This window comes from Tachypleus tridentatus, chromosome 11 (genome assembly GCF_004210375.1).
Source record: "Tachypleus tridentatus isolate NWPU-2018 chromosome 11, ASM421037v1, whole genome shotgun sequence".
Lineage (NCBI taxonomy): Eukaryota > Metazoa > Arthropoda > Merostomata > Xiphosura > Limulidae > Tachypleus > Tachypleus tridentatus.
In genome coordinates this window covers 15,581,513-15,609,112 of record NC_134835.1, presented here as the reverse complement: position 1 = coordinate 15,609,112, position 27,600 = coordinate 15,581,513, and the positions used below count along the sequence as shown (strand labels likewise).

Genomic DNA, 27,600 nt, shown 5'->3' with positions numbered 1-27,600 from the left:
ACTTAGCAATTATTGGTTTCGTACTAAAAAACGTCATCACAATGGTAACTTCCTTTTTCGCTGCTCGAAATTCAAATTTGTTGATGCAGGACCAGTAAGTTAAAATCAGAAGTAGAGATATTAACGTTCAGGGTGATTGCATTATAGTTACAAATCAAATAAAATTGTTATTGACTTTAAAGCAACAGTAGCCTAATTGAAATTATTTACTTTGAGGTAAGTGGTTTTGATCTTAAGTCGTCATTAAATGGACTGGTACATAAATTGGTTTTGTCTGTTTGCAATGAAATGGAAGTCTGACAATTGGTCTTCCATTCCAAAATTCACTGATGTAAAAATGAAAGGAGGCATTTATTTACTACTTAAGGAAGTGCTGACATTCTCTGAGGATGTTACTGTTAGTTGTCAAAACTATGACAATGGCCTATTTTTTATGACTATATGAGCTATCACATAGGTAAAAATGGTGAAATTTTAATCTGTAACATTATCTTTTGATTCAACAGGCTATACCTTCGTATTTACTTCTGTATTTTAAGAATTTCATCTTTCGTTATATTGTTAATAAATTACCATATTTTGTGAATTTGTTATTACTGGACTTGTACTATAGGTAGGTAAACGATTTTGTGATAAATATAGAATGATCACAATTTATTAGAAATATGAAGTTAAAGTTTGTTTATAATTATTTGTTTCTATCATGGGTTTTGGAAAACATGACAGGATTGGAAAAAGCTTCATATGGAGGGAAAGGAAAACTATTCAAATGAAAAGGTAAAGTGTTAGGGATTACATATTTTGTTTTTAATTATAATATTTGTTTGACTGAAATCTTTTGTAATTCTATTTTTATTCTATTTAACAAAAAACAAAAAGGAACTGGTGAAGCAGAATATGGTACTTTAGAAATCAAAATTTTAACCTATAGGAGGCATAGATAACATATATTTGGAAAGTTATGATGAAGAGAAGTGAAAAACCTTTTGTTAATTACATCAACATATACTTTTTTCATCTACTAACAATATTGTACTTTGCAACCAGTTTTTATTCCATGCTTTGTGAAAAGAGTGCTATAGATATCTTAGTTTACCTCCTTATTCATAAATATGAAAACTGTTTTTGTGAATATTTCAAACATTCATTGTATATTAAAATGACATTTTGTAAGTGCATAAGACAAAAGTGTATACATTGTTCATCTGTTTTTGTATGAAATGTATTTTACCTGGTTTTGAATATATAATGAATTATACAGGGTGACTACAGAAACTCCTAAAGTAATTATATCATAAAAATTACTTGATTAAATATAAGAACATTTCACTAGAACTTGAGAAATATTGAGAGTTAAGGTTTGTTGTAGGTTGGCAAGAAAACAATGACAAATGAGCTGTTTCCAGTGGATTTTCTTTTCCTTGTAAATCTAACATGCATGCTTTTATTTTGCATTTCTTTAGGTGTAAAGCCTTAGCATTTAATAATAAAGGTTTTAAAATGTTTGAACTTAATTTTTGCTTTTGAAGGTGCATTTTGCCCAAATGTTCTAGGTTTTGTGCAGTTTCTTGGGTTTCCAATTATGAACCAGTTTCATGATATTAAACCTCTCTTGTCACTTGCAGGCTATTTTGTCAGTCTGGTTTTAGCACCTCTGTTTCTGTTGGAGTCTATTTTTGCCATACAATACATGGTTTCCACCTCATTCTTAGAAATTTGGATAATACTTTCATCATCTTCTGTCAAGTTCAAAATATCAAATTATGTACCTCATCATAGATCAGATTGGTTTATTAGTTCTTATTGATTCACAACTAATTTGATTACAGTTATAATTGGCATGTTTAGTGATTTAGGAATGCCATAAAAAAGTACTAAAGTTTGATAATTGTTCAATAGATACCTTGGTAGTGGCTTTAATACATCTGGATATGGAATTCATCTTCAATAGATTTTTTAGACATACACTGGAAAATATTCTGGAACAAACAATGACCTAATTCTTCTTTTAACAAATAATCTGGATGAATTGGCACAACATTTTTCCAAATTATCCCTTTGGAACTTGCAATCCCAGATGTTTATTTTTTTCATGGGGAATTGTGATTCCAGTGTATTGAGATATGCAAGTGCTAGAAGCCTGATCCCATAGTCAGTGACCTATTTTATCATTTTATAAACTTGTCTTTATCCAGGTATAATTTATCTCGTTTCATCCAAGTTTGTGGTCTGTTATAGCTAGCCAGTTAACCTACATATATAATTATTTGTGACCATTAATTAGTGTCATGTAAGATAATCATTTTATAAAAATTAGGATGCTTATTACATGGACCTGCAAATTTAAACTTCATAAAAGAATATGTAAACACATTAAGACAAACCATTGAAGACTTGTATTATTACTGTTTTTCATAATTCCAATGACAGGAATTAAAGTTTTGACATCATAATATTTCTTTGTCTAATCCCTTCATGACAGGTCATTGCATTGTTTTACATGGACATGCCAATAATTTGAGATTTATAATTTCATCATCCACTGCACATTTCTATTTTAATATTTGCATAACTGACTTGATGTTGCTGTTTTGTGCTCAGTTGTTGCCTTAGAGGATTGCTACATTTTTGTTTATCAGATAGTGTTTTCATATTTATGTGACATAACTAAAGGTAAATGCAATGAGAAGATTTTTTTAATTTACAAAATAATTCTGGTTCTTAAAAAGTTGGAGCCAAAAATATTGCTAACCTCAGAATCCTGTAATGAATTTTCAAAACTAAGAGCCTTCTGGAAGCCAATTTTTGAATAATGAATATATCGTGTATATACCAAACAAGACTGGGAAATTTGTGAACCGTGTAAAACAAAAAGTAATAAGTGTTATATATTTCAATATTTTACAAACAATCTGATATATAATCATTATGTAAATTTTATTGGCATTCAATATGAAGCAAAAGCATTGCTCAACACCGTATTTTGTATCCAATAAGACTAAGTAATTGTAAACTACAATTTTGGCAAAGCCCATAATAATCTTTTTAATTATTTGGTGTCAAGGTTGAGAAAAATAATTGAAGACTTGAAATTGGGTTTTAAATTTTTTTGATTATTCTAATTACTCCAAGTAATTCTGATATTAATGTTTGTAGTTAAACACAGTTACACAATGAGTTTATGTGATCTTCTCACCATGAGTATTGAAACCTAACTTGTAGCATTATAAGTTATTTTTTTATGGTCATCTCATGAGAATAATTGCATTTTCCTTTTGTAATCTCATGAGAGTGCTGTATTTATTTTCAGTAAAACTCGTAACAAAATTGAATCTATGGAAATATAATTTGCAGTGAGTTTTTTGAGAGGTATTTGGAAGAAAAGTGTTCATTGTATTCAGGCAAATGTGGAAGTTGATTAGCATATTCCATTAATAACCCAGTTCTGGTCTCCATGCCTGGATTCATCAGTGCTGAATGTCTTGATAGAGGATTTACCATATATTTTTATATGCTTTTTTTTTACAATAGTTCAAAGCATTGATGTTTTCAAAGTTTTTACCAAACACGTTATGAGGTACCTTTTTTCGGGTTGGTGTGTCCTTGGCTTATTCTTCTATAAAATATAGATTTGGAACTCCTGATTTCCCAAGTCTTGGACAAAAAAATGACACCAGTAACAGTATAACATATGTAAGAAATGGCACTGTATGAACATCATTCTTTTGTAACAATGGTTTCCATTTTTATCACACTTCCTTTTTCCAGTTCTGCTTAGGACAGTTTTCCTGTGTTGAGCTAGAAGTCCAGTTTTTCATGTTTGATCAGTCTGACGATCAGATGGATTAGCAGTTGAGAAATAAACTTTGTTCAGAAAGATGAGGGAAATCAGGAATATAATTAATAGAATCAGTAATAAATAAAGAAGCTTAGATAACATATGACAGTATCTGTAATATAATATTGTTTTAATTTTCTGTATTAGGTCGTTAGAACTTTTGACGATACAGAAAACAGAAAAGCTCTCCAAGAAATGAACCAAAGCATTAATTCTAGTGGAAGTGAAAGCCGTCCTACCAAGAAAATGTACAAGTAAGTATTTATGTTTTACTGAGAATTGATATTTTGTAAAGTTGGTTTTGGTGTTAGTAACTATTGTATTTTGGTGGGACAGTGGTAACTCTATAGACTTACAATGATGAAATTTATGGTTTCATTTGCCACTGTTGTCATAACACGTGGCCCAGTGTTTCTTTGTTCTAAAACAATGTGTTATGAGATGTTTGGTGATAACTTGAGGATTGACGCATGTAGTGCATGGATTTTTTAAGTTTCTTGCAAAATGTATTTCCAACCTGCATGTCATTATCTTAGTTGTCATTAAATAATTTGAAATTTGACCTGCTTTAATCAATGCTAAGACAGTACAGCTGGTATAAGTGAAATTTCCAGTGTATGTTACTGAATTACAATGTTTTTAAAGAGAAGGTACATGTTGCTACGTTTGATAGAGTCAGTTGATAATAAGGTTATTATACAGGGTGTTCGGAAAGTCACTGTGCACTTATATATTTATTAACAGACATGTTTCGATAGAGAATACAGGAGGTAAATATAAATGACAATTATAAACAATGTTGAAAGTGACCCCCCGTTGGCATCAAAACAGGCCTGGATCCTTATTTTGTTTCTAAACACTTCTATCAATTGCTGGCTTGAAATAGACTGAATAAAATATGACTACAAAACTGCACAGTGACTTTCCGAACACCCTGTACATGTAGACTTAGTCATTGTTTTGTTCACAAAATTATTTCAGTACTAAGTGAGCCAAAACTTATTTGTTCTAATTGGTAAAATGCTAATATTAAACTTACTTTTAGACTGAGTATAGTAATTGATTAAGCTGAATTGTTTGGATTTAATAAGAAATAATAATTGATAGTTTGAATAACAGACTAATAGGTGCAAATTTCAATTTCAGTAGTTTGATTATTCTTGTGACATTAATCAAGTTAATAGTAATTATAATTACATATAGTAATAATCAATGTGAATTAATTATCCTCACAGGTATTTAAATATATTGATCAAGTTAGTTGCATTAATCTAGTGCAGTGGTTCTTAACCTGGGGGTCATGACCTCCTGGGGGGATGTTTGAAGTTTCTCAGGGGGTCACGGAAGGTTTGAGAATTATTGGGGAAATCATGGGGCAGTTTGTAGTTTTCATGGCAAGTGCCTGTAACTGCTCACCAAATAGAAACATGCTGAAGTGCGGCAGTTGAACCACATCGAGATGCTTGTTGTGCAACCACCTGTCTAATTTTGAGTAAAAATTTTCATATATTACAACATTTTGAATTGCCGAAATTTTTAACTATATAATATTAATACATCGAACTTAAAATTTAAATATCAAAGTTTCGTGTTGTATTTAGTATATTTTCTCATTATATATATTACCCCTCACACTGAGTGAATAAACAGGTTTTGTATTATGTTCAGTAATTCCATGGATTTTACATTTGTTTATCACTTGTAGCATTTCTCAAGGTCATTTATTTGTAACATTTTCAATAAATCAGAATCTTTATATAGTTTTGTTTTATTCTACCTCTACGCAAAGTTCACCATCACAAAAATTATTATAGGGGTCACGGTAATACCCTGGAGAGTTTCGGGGTAACACGATGAAAACGGTTAAGAATCACTGTGTCTGGTATATAGTACATTGTATTGAACTATTCAAAATATGAAATGTAACTTTCTCCCATAAACCACTCTTTTAGTTTTAGTTAGTTCTTTTAAACAAAGAACAATAAATTCACGTCCCTCATTATTTGTGTGATATATACATATTTATTCTTTTATGTTTTGTGTGAAAAATTTGATAAAACAAGAAATTATAGTGATATTACAAAGTTTTTATAAGTAGATTTCATTAAATATTCTGGTCTGGCATGGCCAAGTGTGTTAAGCCGCTCGACTCATAATCTGAGGGTCGCAGGTTTGAAACCTGGTCGCACCAAACATGCTCGTCCTTTCAGCTGTGGAGGCATTATAATGTAACGGTCAATCCCACTATTCGTTGGTAAAAAGCATAGCCCAAGAGTTGGCTGTGGGTGGTGATGACTAGCTGCCTTCCCTCTAGTCTTACACTGCTAAATTAGGAATGGCTAGCGCAGATAGCCCTCAAGTAGCTTTGCACGAAATTCACAAACTAAACATTAAATATTCAGACATTTTTATATCGCTAGTTTTTGTTTAAAATCATTTAACTGAAAATGTGAAAATGTTAAATTTAAGAAAAAACTGCAAATTTATGTATAATTTTTAACTGACTGTAAAAGTGTGAACCAAACATTTAAAGTTGTTACTCAAATTTTTAAAACCTAATATAGTGTGATAGAAAATATTTTTACTGTGTAAGTACTATGGGGTGTTAAACAGTCAGTAAGGTATCTGCTGAAATTGTAAGTTAAGGTGAAGGAATGTGTTTGAAAAACATTACATCTTGCAAATTATACAAGCTTTGATTGTGTTAAATAAAGGACAGGTTAAGTGTGCCAAGTTTTTATATTTTTTCTTAAACTTTTAACATGTGTAGGAGATGGTGTTTAGATAGCTTTGACATTGGGCGTCCCCTAGGAAGAGGCAAGTTTGGTAATGTTTATTTAGCACGAGAGAAGAAAACTAAGTTCATAGTTGCCTTAAAGGTAAGAGCTTTGTTTTTTTACCATATTATTTGGCTCAATAAAATATTTACAATGAAATTATATTCTTGGAATGTGTCTGTCAAGGTAAAGGTGTTGAAATATACTAATACCAAAGTAATGTTTGTAATTAACAAAGAAACTGTTTCTTTTGATTCTATAAAATATAATATTTGTTATTGGGTTTATTGTAATGATGCTTTTTAATATTAATTCTATTAATATTAACATTTCTTACTTTTTGTTTAAAAAGAATAATAACAAACTATCAGTTTAACTTCAAAGTGCTAATAAATTTTGTAACAAGTTATTATAATATCAGTTTGTTTTAATCCAAGTTGGAATGTCTTTATTATGTGTGGCTAAAAATGAACGTGTTTGTGTGTCGAAAAATCTTTGTCGAGGATAAAATAGTCATTAGTGTTAATTTTCCATTGCTTTATAAACTGTTATTTGATATCTTTAGTTTTTTATTTCTAAGAAGGATTTTGTTAATAGGACACTACGAGTCTTTGTTATTTAAATGATTGGTTCCAGATGCATGTCAGCATTATGTGTTTTGAATGTCTTGTTTCATTCTTATGATAAGCCTTTGTAGAAAGTGCAAGTAATATCACAGGCAGAGTTTTTGTCCTCGTACCAAATAGCTTTTCGGCATTTGAAAGTGGTTAAGAGTTACTTAAGGACAGGCATTATTAGCACCACAAATAGCATGTAAGTATATAAGGACAGGCATTATTAGCACCACAAATAGCATGTAAGTATATAAGGACAGGCATTATTAGCACCACAAACAGCATGTAAGTATATACGGACAGGCATTATTAGCACCACAAACAGCATGTAAGTATATGGGAGACTAAATGACATCTCTTGTTCAAGCAGCAACAAAGTTGTCCAAGGATTTATTAATAGAATTAAGAAGTTCTTTTGTCTTAAAGGATTATTAAGGCAGGGAGAATATATCTATTGTGTAGCTAACAAACTTTGTGTAAACCTGGGGAGAGCAGCAGGGGTTAATCCCAAATATTTTTTCATAAGTGAAGGATAACATTTGCCTGTGATTTAATGGAGGTAAAATTAAACTGAGTGTAATAAGTTTATAGTGTAGTCTAGTGTATGAAGAAATTTCAATTTTTTTTCTTGAGTAACTTGGATATTTATATGAAAATTTCCTTTCCTTAGCTTAACATTAATTAGTATGTTCACTAACCCTTTGTGTGCAAATTTAACATTATTTATAACCAAAGAAAGTAAAGATAAATCTTATAGGCTTCAATAATGCTGCAGTTGGGTCTCTTAGAATGAAATTATTGAACTCAGTTTATAATGTACTCTGTAATGTTGAAGTTTTTGAATTCTTGTTTTACTTCTAGAGCTGAAGAGAATTTACTTTAAACATATTTTTCATGATACTTGCAAGACCTAAACGTTTAGAAAAGAATTTAATTCAAAATTTCATGAAAAGATCTATAATGTACTTTTAAAAGTGTTAAAATTTTGGAATTTGTTAGATGTAAAATATTCTTTATCCTGTAGGTTTTGTTCAAGTCTCAGTTACAAAAGAATGGAGTGGAACATCAGTTACGACGAGAAATAGAAATTCAGTCTCACTTAAAGTAACCCAGTTTTAAACATAATAATGTTACCTGTAGTTTATCCCAACTTTGAGATAAAAGCAATTCCAATAGGGTACTTTTCTTTTTTCACAAAATCAGCTGTTCTTGTTCATTGCTGCCCTCTATATGCAAAGTTTTTCACTGTAGGAAAATTTTAATTTCTAGTTGTATTTGCTCATCCATTGAGAGTTGAGAAAAAAGGCAGAAAAAGAATAGGTGCATATCCAAGTGGGAGAAAATTGAGAGAGGAAAAGTGTTTGAACCTATAAATCAGTCCCATGAAGCAAAATAAATTGGGTAAAAAAAGGATGAGACTCGTTGCTAGGGTATGATGGATAGTATTTGATAAGATAACTACATCTAAAAACCATGATGTTGTGAATGAAGATCATATGGTCTTCACCTCAAGCCCCAGAGACTGAAGGGAATCTAGAACCAATCTAATGTCAAGGTATGACTCATGTTTATTGGAGAATACCGTGATCCAGGAACTACTGTTTGTGGATGGGCAAAATGTGTTGTAAGTTATTTTCTTATATTTCCATTAGGTACTTCCATCTTCTCACTGCTTCCTTCCCATACTTGTTGATCTTTAGTCTTCTGCCAGACTTTGATGTGATAGTTCAGTAGACACATGCATCACATGTATACTGTGCTCCTATTGGTGGAGAGATGATGCATTATGATTTATGTGAGAAACATGTTGGAATTACTTTATTCTAATAGGGAAAGCGAAAGACTTGTTTTGTAAGTAATGAAAGTTTGCATATAGGGGACAGCAATGAATGAATATAGTTAATCTGATGAGTGGAGTACCTATGGGAAATAAATTTTCAGTGTAGGAGATTATAATATTACTTGAATTATCATGTGTAAAAACATCCTATTCTACATGTGGTTATGCTTTTATGGTGTTTAACCTTAATCCAGGTGAAACCAGGTAATTGTTTTTGCTAACAGTATTATTGGTGAAATTAAATTTATATCTAATTAACATAGTTTCATTTCAATAAATTAATTCTTTATGTGCATTGTTTAAATATTATAAGCTTAACAATAATATAATAATATTCTATAAATAAGTATTTTAGTCATTTGAATATTTTGCTGTCTATAACTGTAGAATAATTCCTAGATCTGTATTGTTTTATTTACTAAGTCTATCTTGTTCTTCCGATGTGGAAGCTCCATCTAACAAATTTCTCACAAAACCATAAATTACTTCTTGCACCATTTTATTCATTTTATATTCAGATAAATAATTTATAATCTGTTCTGTCCAATAGTGTTTAAACTTTATCTGTAGCTGTTTAGATTACAAGTTGTGACATCTAGGGGATGAAGGACTGTAATATTAAAACCCAAACACAAAATCATAGAAGAAGCAATACTTAACTGTATTTTCAAGTGATAATACAGTATTAGCAAATAAAAAAACTATTATGTGGGTTGGACAATTAATGAATAAGGCTATTGTTTTCAGAATAAATTGTTGTGCATAACTTTAAGTTGCAAACAGTATTTCTTTCTTTTATGAACTACTCTAAATGAGTGTTTCAAAGTGTTAATTGTGGAATAGTTTTGAGCTGGAAATAGTTAAAATTATTATTTTTAATTATTTTGATATGCAAGTATGCATTTTACATGGGAAAAGTGTTTTATGATGTTGAAAGGTTAATATCCTCTTTAATACATTTTTTTATAACTGAGTGTAAGTGTAGTAATAGTTTTACGTCATTAAGAGTAATTTTAATCACTATTCAAATTTATGAAGTGTTTGAAAAGGAAAAAAAAAATATTAGTGTACTTTTCTATAACAGTCTCTTTGGAAAGCTTTGAATATTTTTATGTGCAATCAAGGAATTAAACATAGAAATTGATTATGTAACATCTAAAACACAAACGTTTTATGAATGAAGTTTTAATGCACGTACATCAAGTAAATGGAACAAAACTTAGTTAAGGCACTAAACAAATCCATAAATATTCATGTTTATATAATATTCTTACAACACAATTACACTTAAATGTTATAGACAGAAAGGTGTTAATATCTTGGTAGTGTGAAGACAGAAATATGAATATCCAAAAGAAAAATTCAGTGCTTTTGGTTGTTCTTATTTCTGAATAGTTTAATAGTCAAAATGTTCTATTGCTGAACAGATCTTCTTTTAATCATTGTTATTACGTTTGAAAGTTTTATTTAGATAAATTACATCAGAAATGTTATAAAGTTTGTTCAGTAAAAGTATTGGCTTAAAAATTATTCTTGTGTTACATTTAATGACTTGTATTTGTGTGGAAGACTCCTTTCAATGTGTTGATTAAATTTTTCAATTCTAGAATTTAAGTTTGTATAAGTAGAAGCCTTTTCATATTCTTGAAAACATAAATTTTGTTAAGGTGTACCTTGCCTTACACAGCATTTTGTTTTTTACAGAGGGTAGAACTGAGTTATTAGCATAAGAAAATATTACATATCTGTACTTAAAGAGCTTAAATTTTATTATTTCATGAAACAGTGGTTTTTTTTAATCCATCTTTATATTTAATAAATAAAATATATTGATCTTAGATATTCAGTTGTTTTTTTTTATTGAAGTAGATGCAACATATTTTTCTAACTATTTGACTACAGGCATCCCAACATTCTTCAACTCTACAATTACTTCTATGATGACACAAGAATTTTTCTGATTTTGGAGTTTGCTGCAAGAGGGGAGCTATTTAAAGAACTTCAGAAATGTGGAAAATTTGATGACAAGCGAGCTGCAACTGTAAGTAATAGTTTTGAATGTGTTTGGTGTACGACAAGCGAGCTGCTACTGTAAGTAATAGTTTTGGATGTGTTTGGTGTACGACAAGCGAGCTGCTACTGTAAGTAATAGTTTTGGATGTGTTTGGTGTACGACAAGCGAGCTGCTACTGTAAGTAATAGTTTTGGATGTGTTTGGTGTATGACAAGCGAGCTGCTACTGTAAGTAATAGTTTTGATGTGTTTGGTGTACGACAAACGAAGCTGCTACTGTAAGTAATAGTTTTGAATGTGTTTGGTGTCACGACAAGCGAGCTGCTACTGTAAGTAATAGTTTTGGATGTGTTTGGTGTACGACAAGCGAGCTGCTACTGTAAGTAATAGTTTTGAATGTGTTTGGTGTCACGACAAGCGAGAGCTGCTACTGTAAGTAATAGTTTTGAATGTGTTTGGTGTGCGACAAGCGAGCTGCTACTGTAAGTAATAGTTTTGGATGTGTTTGGTGTGCGACAAGCGAGCTGCTACTGTAAGTAATAGTTTTGGATGTGTTTGGTGTCACGACAAGCGAGCTGCTACTGTAAGTAATAGTTTTGGATGTGTTTGGTGTCACGACAAGCGAGCTGCTACTGTGAGTAATAGTTTTGGATGTGTTTGGTGTCGACAAGCGAGCTGCTACTGTAAGTAATAGTTTTGGATGTGTTTGGTCCACGACACGCGAGCTGCTACTGTAAGTAATAGTTTTGGATGTGTTTGGTGTGCGACAAGCGAGCTGCTACTGTAAGTAATAGTTTTGGATGTGTTTGGTGTCACGACAAGCGAGCTGCTACTGTAAGTAATAGTTTTGGATGTGTTTGGTTGGTGCACGACAAGGGAGCTGCTACTGTAAGTAATAGTTTTGGATGTGTTTGGTGTGCACGACAAGCGAGCTGCTACTGTAAGTAATAGTTTTGAATGTGTTTGGTGTCACGACAAGCGAGCTGCTACTGTAAGTAATAGTTTTGATGTGTTTGGTGTACGACAAGCGAGCTGCTACTGTAAGTAATAGTTTTGATGTGTTTGGTGCACGACAAGCGAGCTGCTACTGTAAGTAATAGTTTTGGATGTGTTTGGTGTCACGACAAGCGAGCTGCTACTGTAAGTAATAGTTTTGGATGTGTTTGGTGTCACGACAAGCGAGCTGCTACTGTAAGTAATAGTTTTGGATGTGTTTGGTGTCACGACAAGCGAGCTGCTACTGTAAGTAATAGTTTTGGATGTGTTTGGTGTCACGACAAGCGAGCTGCTACTGTAAGTAATAGTTTTGGATGTGTTTGGTGTCACGACAAACAAGCTGCTACTATAAGTAATAGTTTTGAATGTGTTTGGTGTCACGACAAGCGACTGCTACTGTAAGTAATAGTTTTGGATGTGTTTGGTGTCACGACAAGCGAGCTGCTACTGTAAGTAATAGTTTTGAATGTGTTTGGTGTCACGACAAGCGAGCTGCTACTGTAAGTAATAGTTTTGAATGTGTTTGGTGTAATGCGACAAGCGAGCTGCTACTGTAAGTAATAGTTTTGGATGTGTTTGGTGTGCACGACAAGCGAGCTGCTACTGTAAGTAATAGTTTTGGATGTGTTTGGTGTATGCGACAAGCGAGCTGCTACTGTAAGTAATAGTTTTGGATGTGTTTGGTGTCACGACAAGCGAGCTGCTACTGTGAGTAATAGTTTTGGATGTGTTTGGTGCACGACAAGCGAGCTGCTACTGTAAGCAATAGTTTTGGATGTGTTTGGTCTCGACAAGCGAGCTGCTACTGTAAGTAATAGTTTTGGATGTGTGTTGGTGTCACGACAAGCGAGCTGCTACTGTAAGTAATAGTTTTGGATGTGTTTGGTGTCACCACACAAGCGAGAGCTGCTACTGTAAGTAATAGTTTTGGATGTGTTTGGTGCAACGACAAGGGAGCTGCTACTGTAAGTAATAGTTTTTGATGTGTTTGGTGTCACGACAAGCGAGCTGCTACTGTAAGTAATAGTTTTGGATGTGTTTGGTGTGCGACAAGCGAGCTGCTACTGTAAGTAATAGTTTTGGATGTGTTTGGTGCACGACAAGCGAGCTGCTACTGTAAGTAATAGTTTTGGATGTGTTTGGTGTCAATCCACAAGTCGAGCTGCTACTGTAAGTAATAGTTTTGAATGTGTTTTGTGCATGCGACAAGCGAGCTGCTACTGTAAGTAATAGTTTTGAATGTGTTTGGTGTACGACAATGCGAGCTGCTACTGTAAGTAATAGTTTTGGATGTGTTTGGTGTACGACAAGCGAGCTGCTACTGTAAGTAATAGTTTTGGATGTGTTTGGTGTCACGACAAAGCGAGCTGCTACTGTAAGTAATAGTTTTGGATGTGTTTGGTGCACCCACGACAAGCGAGCTGCTACTGTAAGTAATAGTTTTGGATGTGTTTGGTGTCACGACAACGAGCTGCTACTAAGTAATAGTTTTGGATGTGTTTGGTGTCACGACAAGTCGAGCTGCTACCTGTAAGCAATAGTTTTGATGTGTTTGGTGTCACGACAAGCGGCTGCTACTGTAAGTAATAGTTTTGGATGTGTTTGGTGTCACGACAAGTCGAGCTGCTACTGTAAGTAATAGTTTTGGATGTGTTTGGTGTCACGACAAGTGAGCTGCTACTGTAAGTAATAGTTTTGGATGTGTTTGGCGTGACAAGCGAGCTGCTACTGTAAGTAATAGTTTTGATGTGTTTGGCGATGACAAGCGAGCTGCTACTGTAAGTAATAGTTTTGGATGTGTTTGGTGCACCACGACAAGCGAGCTGCTACTGTAAGTAATAGTTTTGGATGTGTTTTGGTGTCACGACAAGCGAGCTGCTACTGTAAGTAATAGTTTTGGATGTGTTTGGTGCACGACAAGCGAGCTGCTACTGTAAGTAATAGTTTTGGATGTGTTTGGTGTACGACAAGCGAGCTGCTACTGTAAGTAATAGTTTTGGATGTGTTTGGTGTATGCGACAAGCGAGCTGCTACTGTAAGTAATAGTTTTGGATGTGTTTGGTGCACGACAAGCGAGCTGCTACTGTAAGTAATAGTTTTGGATGTGTTTGGTGCAACGACAAGCGAGCTGCTACTGTAAGTAATAGTTTTGGATGTGTTTGGTGTCACGACAAGCGAGCTGCTACTGTAAGTAATAGTTTTGGATGTGTTTGGTGTCACGACAAGCGAGCTGCTACTGTAATTAATAGTTTTGGATGTGTTTGGTGTGCGACAAGCGGAGCTGCTACTGTAAGTAATAGTTTTGGATGTGTTTGGTGTCACGACAAGCGAGCTGCTACTGTAAGTAATAGTTTTGGATGTGTTTGGTGCACGACAAGCGAGCTGCTACTGTAAGTAATAGTTTTGGATGTGTTTGGTTATGCACGACAAGTGAGCTGCTACTGTAAGTAATAGTTTTGGATGTGTTTACGCATTATGACAAGCGAGCTGCTACTGTAAGTAATAGTTTTGGATGTGTTTGGCGTGATATGACAAGCGAGCTGCTACTGTAAGTAATAGTTTTGGATGTGTTTGGTGTCATGCACAAGCGAGCTGCTACTGTAAGTAATAGTTTTGGATGTGTTTGGTGTAACGACAAGCGAGCTGCTACCGTAAGTAATAGTTTTGGATGTGTTTGGTGTACGCGAGCTGCTACTGTAAGCAATAGTTTTGGATGTGTTTGGTGTCACGACAAGCGAGCTGCTACTGTAAGTAATAGTTTTGGATGTGTTTGGTGTAACGACAAGCGAGCTGCTACTGTAAGTAATAGTTTTGGATGTGTTTGGTGTCACCCACAAGCGAGCTGCTACTGTAAGTAATAGTTTTGGATGTGTTTGGTGTAACGACAAGCGAGCTGCTACTGTAAGTAATAGTTTTGGATGTGTTTGGTGTACGCGACAAGCGAGCTGCTACTGTAAGTAATAGTTTTGATGTGTTTGGTGTCACGACAAGCGAGCTGCTACTGTAATTAATAGTTTTGGATGTGTTTGGTGTACGACAAGCGAGCTGCTACTGTAAGTAATAGTTTTGGATGTGTTTGGTGTACGACAAGCAAGCTGCAACTGTAAGTAATTGTTTTGGTGTAAGTGCAAATAAGCTGTATTTAAAAGATTAACCCTTTAACCACTGGTATACTTTTAAACATTTCTGCACAAATCACTAAGTTACATTTGAAAATTATTTAAACAATGTTTCCATCAATGAATGTGGATGAAGTTAACATTATAACATATTTTATAATTTAGAGTTTTATGTTAACTAAGTTTTAATACCTTTATTAAAAAAAAAAAATTAATAAATACCTGAACTTCAGTTTCGTATTGTCATGTGGCTCACAAGCTATGAAAAATTTCAACTTTTACACTTGCTATTTTGATTCAGGTAATGCCTGTCTGGTACATTTAGACAGTGAAGCCATTTGCTTGTCCTTCTGATATGTAATTTTCAAAGTTCTCTGGGTGAATTCAGTAGAAACAAACAAAATTTGTCCACCCCTTAGTGGGTGCCATGCTCATTTTGTATACATAATGAGATTTATAGCTTACAGGTAGTTGCTACATTTACATGTTTATAGCTATTAGAAAGAGCTTATTTACACTGTAATCAAACAATGATTGTTTTGAAATTGGTACTCATTTGTCATCATTGGGTGGATGTAACTTAGTTTTTTCTTAGCTAAATATGTTAGAGAGAAAATTAAATTGTATTTAGGTCTTACTTTTATATCTTTGTTTCTTATCTACTATTTATGTTTTAAAATGCATAATTGAAAGGTTTAAACATAAAAATAAATCATACTTTGTATCAGTTCTCCAGCTTGAAATTGTAAGAGGACGATAATTTTCCTGATGTTTTCAGGAAATACCTTTCTTCAGGCTTTTTTACAAAACTTGAAGGCAAAATGATTATAGGTTCTAACACTGTAAACAGAAGGTGTATTATTTGTAAGTAACCCAATACATTAAAAAAAGATAAACAGAATATTTTATGATAGTTATCCAGAAACTGTGTGACAACTTCCATGTAAGAAGATGTAACAGTTATCGTTTTTGGAAAATTGCTCTAAACCTAAGGTGAATTTATCTTGTACATTTCAGAGGGTTTTAAACAACAGTTTGATACTTATTATGTATTTTATTTTTCAAAATTTATTTGAGTATTATAATTGTGGTCATATAAAAATGTGTTTAAAAATGTGACCCATTTTTTTGACATTCTAAAATGTATGCAGTTTCATTGTTTTTCGAAGGTGTAGGTTTTATTATCTGAACTATCTTTTGTTTATGCATCATGAATATACTATGTTTTTCAGTTGTTAACCTCCTTCCTTTGTTATATGGTTATGTCTCAGTATATAGCACAGCTGAGTCATGCTCTTATTTACTGTCACGAGCAAAAAGTCATCCACAGGGATATCAAGCCTGAAAATCTGTTGCTGGGGCTGAATGGTGAACTCAAGATAGCTGATTTTGGATGGTCTGTTCATGCCCCTTCATCCAGGTGTGCACATGTTACTTTTACTACTATTGGGTATTAAAAGTCAACACAAAGATGTGAAACCCCATAACCCAGTTGCCTTCACCTTCAGGAGTATTCCCAATTTACTTCTTAAAAAGAAAGGGACAAGAAAGAGATCAGTTTATGGGACTTTGTATCTTTGTGTCAAATTGAATTTTTCTTTTAAACCTGTGTGTTTTTTTAACATTAAGTGTGTTAAAAGTAATATTAATCTTTCAATGGAGAGGTAGATTAGTTATACATAATATTGTATTGACTACCAGCAGTTTACTAGAGAACACTTCACTTATTCATATCCTGATGGGGTATGGGTCCAAGGCTGTAGTCTTGTTTGTTGACTTGGATTTAAAAGTTTTATTGAACTTCTATTTTATGAATTTGTCAAAAAGTTTGGAACCAAATTGTGATTATAATTAAAATTTTAGTAATATATATTTGTTATTTTATTAACTTAACAGTAAATATTAAAAGAACACATCTAAATATTACCATTTCTTAAAATGATCCCTAATATACATTTCTTCAAGGTACAACACGTGAATAACCAATCGACAGTCCAGAATATCCCCTTTGTGATTTGGTCAGCCACTTTAAAGTGCTTTAAAACCAAGTAATGTTAAATGTGCATGTAATGCCTACAAAAATATTTTGTTTCATATCCTCTATGTGTGAATTTGAAAAGGCTTAGTAACTTACAGTAAGCAGCAAACAAGTACAAAGGTTGTTGTAACTAGAAGATTCAATTGTTTGCTATACTTATTTATTTACTGTTTTATCTTTTAAGAAAAATAAGTTCATGAGCTTGTTCATGAATAGTAATCTGTATAATGACTAAAATACTAGTTTACTGAAACACAACCAATACAGGTCGCTGGAAGTTTGATATAATAAATATATAATGTTATGAGATGTAAACTATTTAGACTTAACATTTATATTTTCATGTTATAATTTGTAGTCATTCTATAACAAAAGGAAGCATAGTTTATATTTATATTCCTAATTTTTTTTGTTGATTACAAGGTCGGTCAAATTTATGGACCCCACGTAGCAAGAGAAAATAACAGATGAAATATAAATTTTTACTGAAAACAAATATTTAAAATGTGTTTAAGAGGTTTTAATGATTACACAACTAATAATTGAGATTTTTTTATGAATAATAGGTTCATAATCACAACATGAAAATCACTTTCTATTTTGACTGGAAGCAAAACAGTTTTTTCAAACAAATCATAAGTAAAATACTTTATTAAAAATCTGATTTTTTTTGTGTACAAAAAAATTTGCAATTTTTGCTACAATTTTACTAAATTTTGTGAAGGTACATGTGCTCCACATCAAAAGTTATAGTATAAATAATTACTTGTGTGTATTGTACTAAGACTGTTGGTTAACAGTGTTTTTGAACTGATCAGATGAATGTTCAAGGTACTTTCATTTAATATTGTATTAAACCTGCTCAGTGGGCCTTTACATGTTCAATAAATTAGTTTATTTAAAGATTTTCACCAATTTTACATACAAGTGTGTATATTTGATATTGTTTCATATAACTTAAACACAAATTGAAATGATATTTTTATTATAGAGTAGCCCATGTGAGGAGTTACAATTAATTTATGAAAGGTGGCATTTTTAAATTTAAAAAACAATCATTTTAACAAAAATATAAGTTCAGGAACTTCTGTTAAGAGAACTTTATAATTAAGTTTGTGTAGCAAAGTCAAGTGGGGCTATCTGCTAGTCCACAGAGGGGAATCGAACCCCTGATTTTAGCATTGTAAATCTGAAGACATACTGCTCTACTTGTGGGGGGCTTGTAATTAAGATACCAAAAGACTGACAGAAGATTCTGTGGTCTTACATTTGCTAGTCAAAGATTGCTGAAATAAAGCAAGTGGAGATAACGGTACATTGCATTTAATCTGATTGAAGAAAAGCATGTTCTTTGAGTCATTTTGACAAAAAAAAAAGACATTAAAACCTGTGAAATGTGTAAAAATATCCTTTACATAAATTGAGTAGTTTATTTAGCCATTTTTTTATGGCATTGTGCCATTAAAACTTGTGAATTTTGAAGCATTGTTTGAAACTGGATGGCTATAATTTAAAGTACATTTTGACCTAGAATATACCTTGTTTTTTAAATTTGATAGCATAAAATATTTTCCTATATGGAATTTACCATCTGTCACAAGATTAACTATTCTCATTTAGTGCTGCCATCTATATGTAAACCTTTATGCCACAACCCTTTTTCTCCCCATATTGGAATTTAATGATTCCAACTTGTCTCTCGTGTAAATCATTATGCATAATTTTTTAACCAGTAGCAGCACAACATGATAAGTTACTTCCTCTGTACACATTTACTATCACTTTTTGTTTTACCGTGCTTGCACTCTGATGTATTCCTCTGCTTGCTCCCAGCTTCATGTTTGTCTTTAATAAACTCCGAAGTGGTTTTTATTTATGTTACTTCCAAGTTCCTTTATTCTGTTTCTTCACTTTACTTTAAACCCAGTTTTCTCTTGTTGCATTATTATTTCTACTTTTTATTTTTAGTTGACTCTTCTATGTGAATTCCAAAATTCATATTACCATTTTGAGAGTCACACCTGTGAGTAGCACTATGTTTGCAGCTTCAGGTGGGGAATTTATGAGCATTTGTTTGCTGGCAGTTTGAATGTTCCATGGGTCACCCTCTCTTTCTGACCTTGCTCTGCTTCCTGCTGAACGTTGAATCTCTTCAGACAGACAAGGATTTGGATTGCCTATATTCACTTCTTGATTTTACCCTACCTTCCCAGACTCCATCTGAGGAGTCAGTTTAGCCTAGTATAGTCTTTTTGGATTCATATCATAGGAATGTGATGTTATCTATCTTCCCCTATTTTACATGAGCTACATCACTCCTTACTAAGGGACCATTCTTCCCACTCCTATTTAGCTTTCCTTCCTCCCAGATATTCAGGTACATGCTGCCAATTTTGATTCACAATTAAGTGATGGGTTTACCATGTCTTGCTTTCCATTGACTTTTGAACAGTTTGCTCTTTCGTATTGTCGTGCAAACTGTCAATTTTTAGACCAACAATTGTAAGGTTCTATCCTGCTCAATACTTTGTCCACTTGAGTGTCCTTTTTGATGCTCATCTCAGTCAAGCCCACTCTTCTCCCCTTTGCCTTTGTTCCATGAAATTTTTAATTTCCCACACATTTTCAGCTCTCTCATTTTGCTCACAAGGTTCTACCACATTTGGGGATGTGGTCTTAAATTATGTCACTGGCCTCCCTCAGTTGTATGTATGTGTGTGTGTCTATATATGTATATGAGATCCCTTCATATACTTTGATCACCAAGGGGACACCCAGTACAGATCTCTCTGTTTTCAAACATTGAATCCCTTATGTGCACACCACATTCGTCTTTGTTTGTGCCATTTTTCAGGTGCTTTCAATCTCATAGTGGATTGTCTTTCCCATTCCAACAGCATTTCTCCAATGGAATGGTCTTTAGATTTCCTTGTGTTCTAATTGTTTTGCAGTGTGTGAGGTATTTTCCATGTGGATATGCTTGCAACTGCTCCAGTCAAAAATCACTCCTCTTTTGGTCAAGCAAGTTCCTGTACGTTTATCCTCCTATCTGATAACTTCATCGGATGGTCTCTCACATCCATACCATACCACTTTGTATCGGATCCTTCTGATTGTTTCTTATTGGCCAACTTAACCATGGTTTTCACAATTACACAAACTGAAACTTTTCTCTTTTGTACTCCTTTGGCTTTCTACCTTCTTTGTCATCCTTGACCACCAGTTCTATATCCAACCATTCATTCCCTTTGTTTTTATACCTGGCTTTTATCTGTTTCTTGGCAAGGAGTTCAGGTTTCTGTCATCAAGTAGCTTTTCTTTTGGATCATTACGTACCTCCTCTTTTAATGGAAGTGCACCTGTATCATGGGAAGGCCTTCCACAGGATTTGCAATTCAGGTATTCCTCACAGACTGTGTACTAAGTTTTTCACATGGCTTTTAACAAGGGGATTTTTGATCTCTTCAGTCTCATACCTTTTGTTTTTCCAGATACATTTGAGTTCTTGGTTTTTGCTTCCTCTGTCCTTACCATGTTGCTGTGTTTATTCTTCTTCTGGACTGAGATATTAAGGTCATTCACTATTTCCTCATTTTACTTGCATTTTAACCTCTTTGTGTTTCATGTTGCACCTTTTTCTTAAAACATATTTCTTTCTTGCTTGGTCTTTAGACGTTGAATCTCTGATTTGTTTGCCATTGATTTTCTTACACACACTTTACCACCCTACTTGTCTTTTCCTTTATCTGGATTGTTCCTTTTCCCATAAAGCTTTGGAGACTAAGAAGAGTAATGCCTCCTTTTTTGCCTGTTTTCTTTAGTTCAGTTTCACATCTCTACCTTTTTTGTGTTTCAGATGAACTGTTATGCTCAGTACATATCCTTCGTTGCTATATTGTCAGCACAGCTTCATTTTGTGGTACCCATTTCTGGCTCTTTGTCCCTTTGCAGTCTTACACTGCATTTTTCCACATCTGTCCTGACCAGTTGGGCTCAACTTTGGATTCAGTTGGTCTATTCTTCCTACTGGAATTTGTTCAGAGTCTTCTCATCAGATTCAGCATCTCAATTTTTCCCCTGCATCTGTTATTCATTTGCCTTTGGGGGGGGAAATCCTACATTCAGACATGTGGACTACATTTGCCTTTGGGGGGAAATCCTGCATTCAGACACGTGGACTACATTTGCCTTTGGGGGGAAATCCTACATTCAGACACGTGGACAACATTTGCCTTTGGGGGAAATCCTACATTCAGGCACGTGGACAACATTTGCCTTTGGGGGAAATCCAACATTCAGGCACGTGGACAACATTTGCCTTTGGGGGAAATCCTACATTCAGGCACGTGGACAACATTTTCATTTGGGGGGAATCCTACATTCAGGCACGTGGACAACATTGCCTTTGGGGGAAATCCTACATTCAAGCATGTGGACTACATTTGATTGGTTCATCTCCACTTATTTGCATTATATTGCACTTTATTTTTCATTGGGTTTTTGCCTGCAACATGTGACTGCTTCAAACTTCAGTGTCACTTTCACTCAGTAAGTTTATATATTCATGGTTTTTTTTTCCTTTGATGGATCCTTACATTACTTATTCATTCTACGGATCTTGCTCTTTAATTTAAAATCTACATTGTACAGCCATGTTGATTTGTATCTTTTCTTTAATTTGAAATCTGCATTGTACAGCCATGTTGACTAGTATCTTACCTTTAATTTGAAATCCTCGATGTAAAGCCATGTTGACTAATATCTTATCTTTAATTTGAAATCTGCATTGTACAGCCATGTTGACTAGTATCTTACCTTTAATTTGAAATCTTTGATGTGCAGCCATGTTGACTGGTATCTTATCTTTAATTTGAAATCTGCACTCTACTGCTATTTTTATTAGTATTTTATATACCATGGCTTTGCAGTGCTCTCTGTTTAGATGATGTTTTCCACAAGGCCACTTGCAAAAGAATAATCTCATGATGTTATTGATTCATAAACTTGTGTGTTCCTGATAGTAATACTCACGGACTGCATGGGTAAAGCAGAAGGGGGATAACTGCCCATCCTGCCTATGCATTGCATTGAATAAATCTGTATGGCTTGCTTTTCAAAATTGGATTTCATGGCACCTGTTGCACTGTCTCAGGTGATAACATTCCTGTGGACTCTCCAATGTGTTCTCGTTTCCCTTTTCTTGAAGTGGAGTATGGAGTGGTCAGCTGTGGAAGCATCTTCCTGAAGGGGTTCCATGCTGCGGAATAGGACAGTGGTGTTCTGCAGGTGTAGATAATGTGATATCTTCCAACATGCATCATACAATCATAGAAGAGTGAGAGATCAAACTGCAGTTTACCCCTAAGATTAGAATTCATCATTCTACCCCTGCATGGATGTTGCTACCCTGTGGTTGTGTTTTGGATTTAGAGTAAAATCAGTGAACATATGTCCTCACACATGTTCATGGTTTTCCATGGTCCTCCCTTGTTCATACTTCTGTGTTGTGGGTCACAGTGAATATTGTGAGATTATACTGGTTCTGTCTTTTTTGTTATCCATTGTAGCGTCTTATGCCGAAGATGTTATTGCTTTTTAGATGGTTCTGGTCAGTTTCCTTGTTGTCAGATCTTTGGATTGAAAGATCAAAGATCAGGAGTTAGAGTGGTTCTCGATTCCTTCTGGTCTCTTGAACTTGAGGTGAAGGTGGTTTGGTCCTCATCCTACCTCTATGTGGACATTGGTGCCTGATAGCATGGGTTTCTGGATGTGGTTGACTTACCAAGTATGGTTTGTCATGTTCCAGCCACTCTACACCTTGAGGCACATCTATTGATTTAACTATTTTTTGTACTTTGTGGGTTTGAGTTCTATATACATTTCTTGCTTTAGAACACTATCCTTTATCTCTTACACATTTCACAGATGGGTGCAGAGCTTTGAATGCTTTCAGAGGTTACTTCTCTCATTTCTTTGCACCTTTACTGCTTCCAATTCAATATGGGATTCTAGCTAATCTTGTGAGATGGTATAAGTACCATATTGGAATATATAAGTTCCCTATACTGTAAATGTATTTCCAGTAGGTACTCTACCTGTTCATCAGAATATATGTTCTCTATACTGTAAATGTATTTCCAGTAGGTACTTTACCTGTTCATCAGAATATATAAGTTCTCTATACTGTAAATGTATTTCCAGTAGGTACTTACCTGTTCATCAGAATATATAAGTTCTCTATACTGTAAATGTATTTCCAGTGGGTACTTACCTGTTCATCAGAATATATAAGTTCTCTATACTGTAAATGTATTTCCAGTAGGTACTTACCTGTTCATCAGAATATATAAGTTCTCTATATTGTAAATGTATTTCCAGTAGGTACTTTACCTGTTCATCAGAATATATAAGTTCTCTATACTGTAAATGTATTTCCAGTAGGTACTTACCTGTTCATCAGAATATATAAGTTCTCTATACTGTAAATGTATTTCCAGTAGGTACTTTACCTGTTCTCACATTTTTCATCCTCTCCACTTCCTCTGGTGTTTGTCTTCTGTGTTATGCCAGTCTTCAAAGTAATAGTTCAGTAGAGAAGTATAGAGGGAGCTGCATGTGTCACATGAAATGCCATGTTCTTTGTGCTGGAGAGTTGGTGCAAGATGATTTACAAGAAAGACATGTTGGAATAATTTGATTCCAATTGGGTGAGAGTTGAAGGCTTGTGGGTCTAAAGAAAAATGTCGCATATAGCGGGTAACACTGAATGAGAATAGCTAATCTAGTTAGTAAAGTTAAATGCTTGTTAGAAATATGTGTTTGTTACAGGAAAGTTGTAACTTCCAGGTGCTAATTGTTCTTTTTTTATATTTTTTAAGCATACATTCACAAGTACTGTATTCTTGTGAAAGGAAGTTAACTATTTTTACAAGTAAATATATTTTCTGCACTTGTTTAGAAGTGATATTAATAGTTTATTTTATTTTTTCCTCTATGCATGGAACTGCAGACGAGCAACAATGTGTGGTACTCTTGATTACTTACCCCCAGAAATGATTGAGAACAAGACATACAATGAGAACGTTGACCTCTGGAGTTTGGGTATTTTATGCTATGAGTTTCTTGTGGGTAAGCCACCTTTTGAGATGGAAAATGTAAACGATACCTACAGACGGATTATTAAAGTAGATCTTCACTTTCCCAGCCATGTTTCTGAAGGAGCTAAAGACCTTATAAGAAAGGTAAATAATTATATATTCATATCCATAGTTGAGGCTGAGTATGACAGTGAGGTAAAAGGTAAATATCTATACATTCCTATCGTGACCTGATGGGTGAGTATGAATATGTTTGTTATAACCTAAAAACAAATTGAAACATCTTGCTCTTCTAATTTATATTTCTACTCCTTTATTTTATTTCTTTATGTGAGACTGGCAAATGGAGGTTAAGACTGACAGACAGTGTATCCCCATCTCAATGTGGGTCCTACTTCCTCAGTTACCTCTGAAACATAGGGTACATTTTATATCCTACATTATAGCTTGTAATCTGGGATCTTTTTAATTAGTGCAGCATTTTTTGTTTATTATTTTTGTTTCAGCTTGCTTTTAGGTCATAACATACTAATATAATTAGTTAGAGGTTTGGATTTGCTGTTTTTAACGCAGTCCTTTCTTTTTATTTTGTTTATTTAACTTTATCGGTTTTAATTTTCTTTAATATACACACGTTACTATCCAAATAATATAATTCAAAGTAAGCTATATTTAAGGAATATGCTAAAATAAATGGATGGTGATATTGGAAAATTCCAGTGTTATACATATGTTTATTTGCAAATTTTATTACATTAACTGCTGATTTGATGTACAGGGTACATTGTGCCTCTGGCTGTTGAATGTATTGTATGTGGTGCACAGCTTGCTAAGATTCGTGTATTTAGAGGAACCACAGTCAATGAGTTAAATCAACTTCTAATAGAAACGCAGATTTCATATTGATACAAATTATTTGATATTCATTTTTAGTTTGGAAGAAAGATTTTAATATTTGTGTTTAAAAAAGATTTGTAAAGAATCAGATATGCCATGTTTTGGGAATTAGGTCTAATAAGCCTTCGTTCAAACTATCTGATTAATGTTTTGGCTTATCTTTTTGAAGAGTAACATTCGTATATGAGAATACAGGTATGAAGTGACTGTTGGAAGTAGTACTTGACAAAGTTTAAGAAGTAATGAATATATATGTTACTTAAATTTTCTCTAATATTGCACAAATTTGAATTTTTAAGTGAAACGTTAAATAAGTACAAATACATGATTTGAGAGGACCTGTGTTGCTTAACAACTGTGCTGTTGAAAGTGGAAGTGTAATTCACAACAGTACTTGGTAAAATTAATCTATCAGAGAGTTGCACTGTCAGCAAGGTTTTAACATTTGCAAACTCTGTAAAAAATGACCATTTTTTGTAAAATAATTCATTGTTGAGCCCAGGGTGTTAACCTGATTTGTCATGTTTGTTTTAACAAAAGAATGCAACTAATTTTCTAAAATTAATTCAGTAACTGTTGTGTGTAAATTACTTATTGTACAAAATGAGTTGTAAGAAACTTTAATATGAGTTTCACTGACTCTCTATTTTCAGATTTGTTTTGTTAAAACGTAATTCAGCTTGCTTCTTTCTTATGAAGAAAATAAACTTTTGAAGGTTTTGCTAAATTTGTTTTAATATTTTTTGTACAGTTTCTTTCTGTAATATTCAAGAATTGAAAAAGAATCACACACTTGTTACTTCACTTTCCATAGTTGTTACGTCGTAACTCACAAGAGAGGCTGCCACTAGAAGAGATTCTGCTGCATCCCTGGATAGTAGCAAATGATAAATATTGTGGAAAAAGTCAGCAGGTACAAGCATGTTTGTAATATTACTGCTACAGCTGCTACATTGTATATACAGTAACAACATTGTGACTGGAGTATTATTACTGCTACAGCTGCTACATTGTATGTACAGTAATAAAGCTGTGACTGGAGTATTATTACTGCTACAGCTGCTACATTGTATATACAGTGATAAAGCTGTGACTGGAGTATTATTACTGCTACAGCTGCTACATTGTATATACAGTGATAAAGCTGTAACTGGATTTAATGTTTTCAACTTCCAAGAAGCAGTGAGAAAGTTCATCCATTGGTAACAACCTTTTTGTATGCTTGATATGTTTTAGTGTATCATTCTTGTAAGCAGTTCTGTTTGACATTGTTTCTGAATGATTTTTGTGCATAGAACGTGAAATAAATAGATAAAGTTTACAATTTTAACCAAAAGTTTTGTGAATTTGTTGAATTTCATTCCATAAATATTTACAAAGTATTGAAAAGAGAGTGGTAATGTTTTAACTACATAATATTTTAACTAAGCTACAATCAGTTTTAGCTACATAATATTTTAACCAAGCCACAATCAGTTTTAGCTACATAATATTTTAACCAAGCCACAATCAGTTTTAACTACGTAATATTTTAACCAAGCTACAATGAGTTTTAACTACATAATATTTTAACCAAGCTACAATCAGTTTTAACTACATAATATTTTAACCAAACTACAATCACACATCTCTAATTTTCTATAAATTCTGATAATCTAGAAGCCTATTCAAAAGTTGTGAATAATCTCTGTGCAGCTAAAAGAAACAAAGGAGAAATTTTGTTTGTGAGAATAGTTTTAACTTCATAGTTTGATTAATGTGGATTGATTTACAAGAGTGGATAAAGAAAAGTCCAAAAGCAGGTTGGAGATTGAAGAATATTGTGACATAACTGATGACACAGACTAGCAGTATAAATCACATTATATATTGTTTACAAAGTTCTTGTCAGTAAAATGATGGTGACAGAAATAAAGGTTAAAGAAATTTTAAGTGAACTCAAAAACAAAGGTTTTTCTATTAAAGACATTATCAGGTGCATTGTACAAAGGTTTTGCTATTAAAGACATTATCAGGTGCATTGTACAAAGGTTTTGCTATTAAAGACATTATCAGGTGCATTGTACAAAGGTTTTGCTATTAAAGACATTATCAGGTGCATTGTACAAAGGTTTTGCTATTAAAGATATTATCAGGTGCATTATACTTGATTTTTCATCAAATTTGTAGTTTAGAGTTTCAAGAAGTTCTGATGGTTTGAAGTATCACTTATACAAATCTTAGACTTTTGAATCTAGAAACGTATTTTTGGGATATGTTCATGTAACATTGAAACTTTACTTGAAGGTCTAATGTGAACATTTGTGAGGTTATTTCTTCTTGATTTCTGGAACGTTAAATAAAAAGCATTGTCATTTCTTTGCTGAGAACA

The 27,600-nt window shown here is 33.3% G+C and overlaps 1 protein-coding gene across 1 annotated transcript; it reads left to right on the top strand.

The window, feature by feature from the left end:
* Positions 1–20: 20 nt before the first annotated feature.
* On the top strand, positions 21–26,297 carry LOC143231685 (aurora kinase C-like). The gene is made up of 9 exons (XM_076466273.1): positions 21–216; positions 727–777; positions 3,986–4,092; positions 6,609–6,717; positions 8,254–8,333; positions 10,972–11,110; positions 16,469–16,617; positions 24,245–24,476; positions 26,044–26,297. The coding sequence occupies exons 2-9, from the start codon at positions 745–747 to the stop codon at positions 26,158–26,160; spliced, it is 966 nt and encodes a 321-aa protein (XP_076322388.1). The 5' UTR covers positions 21–216; positions 727–744; the 3' UTR covers positions 26,161–26,297.
* The last annotated feature ends 1,303 nt before the right edge of the window (positions 26,298–27,600 follow it).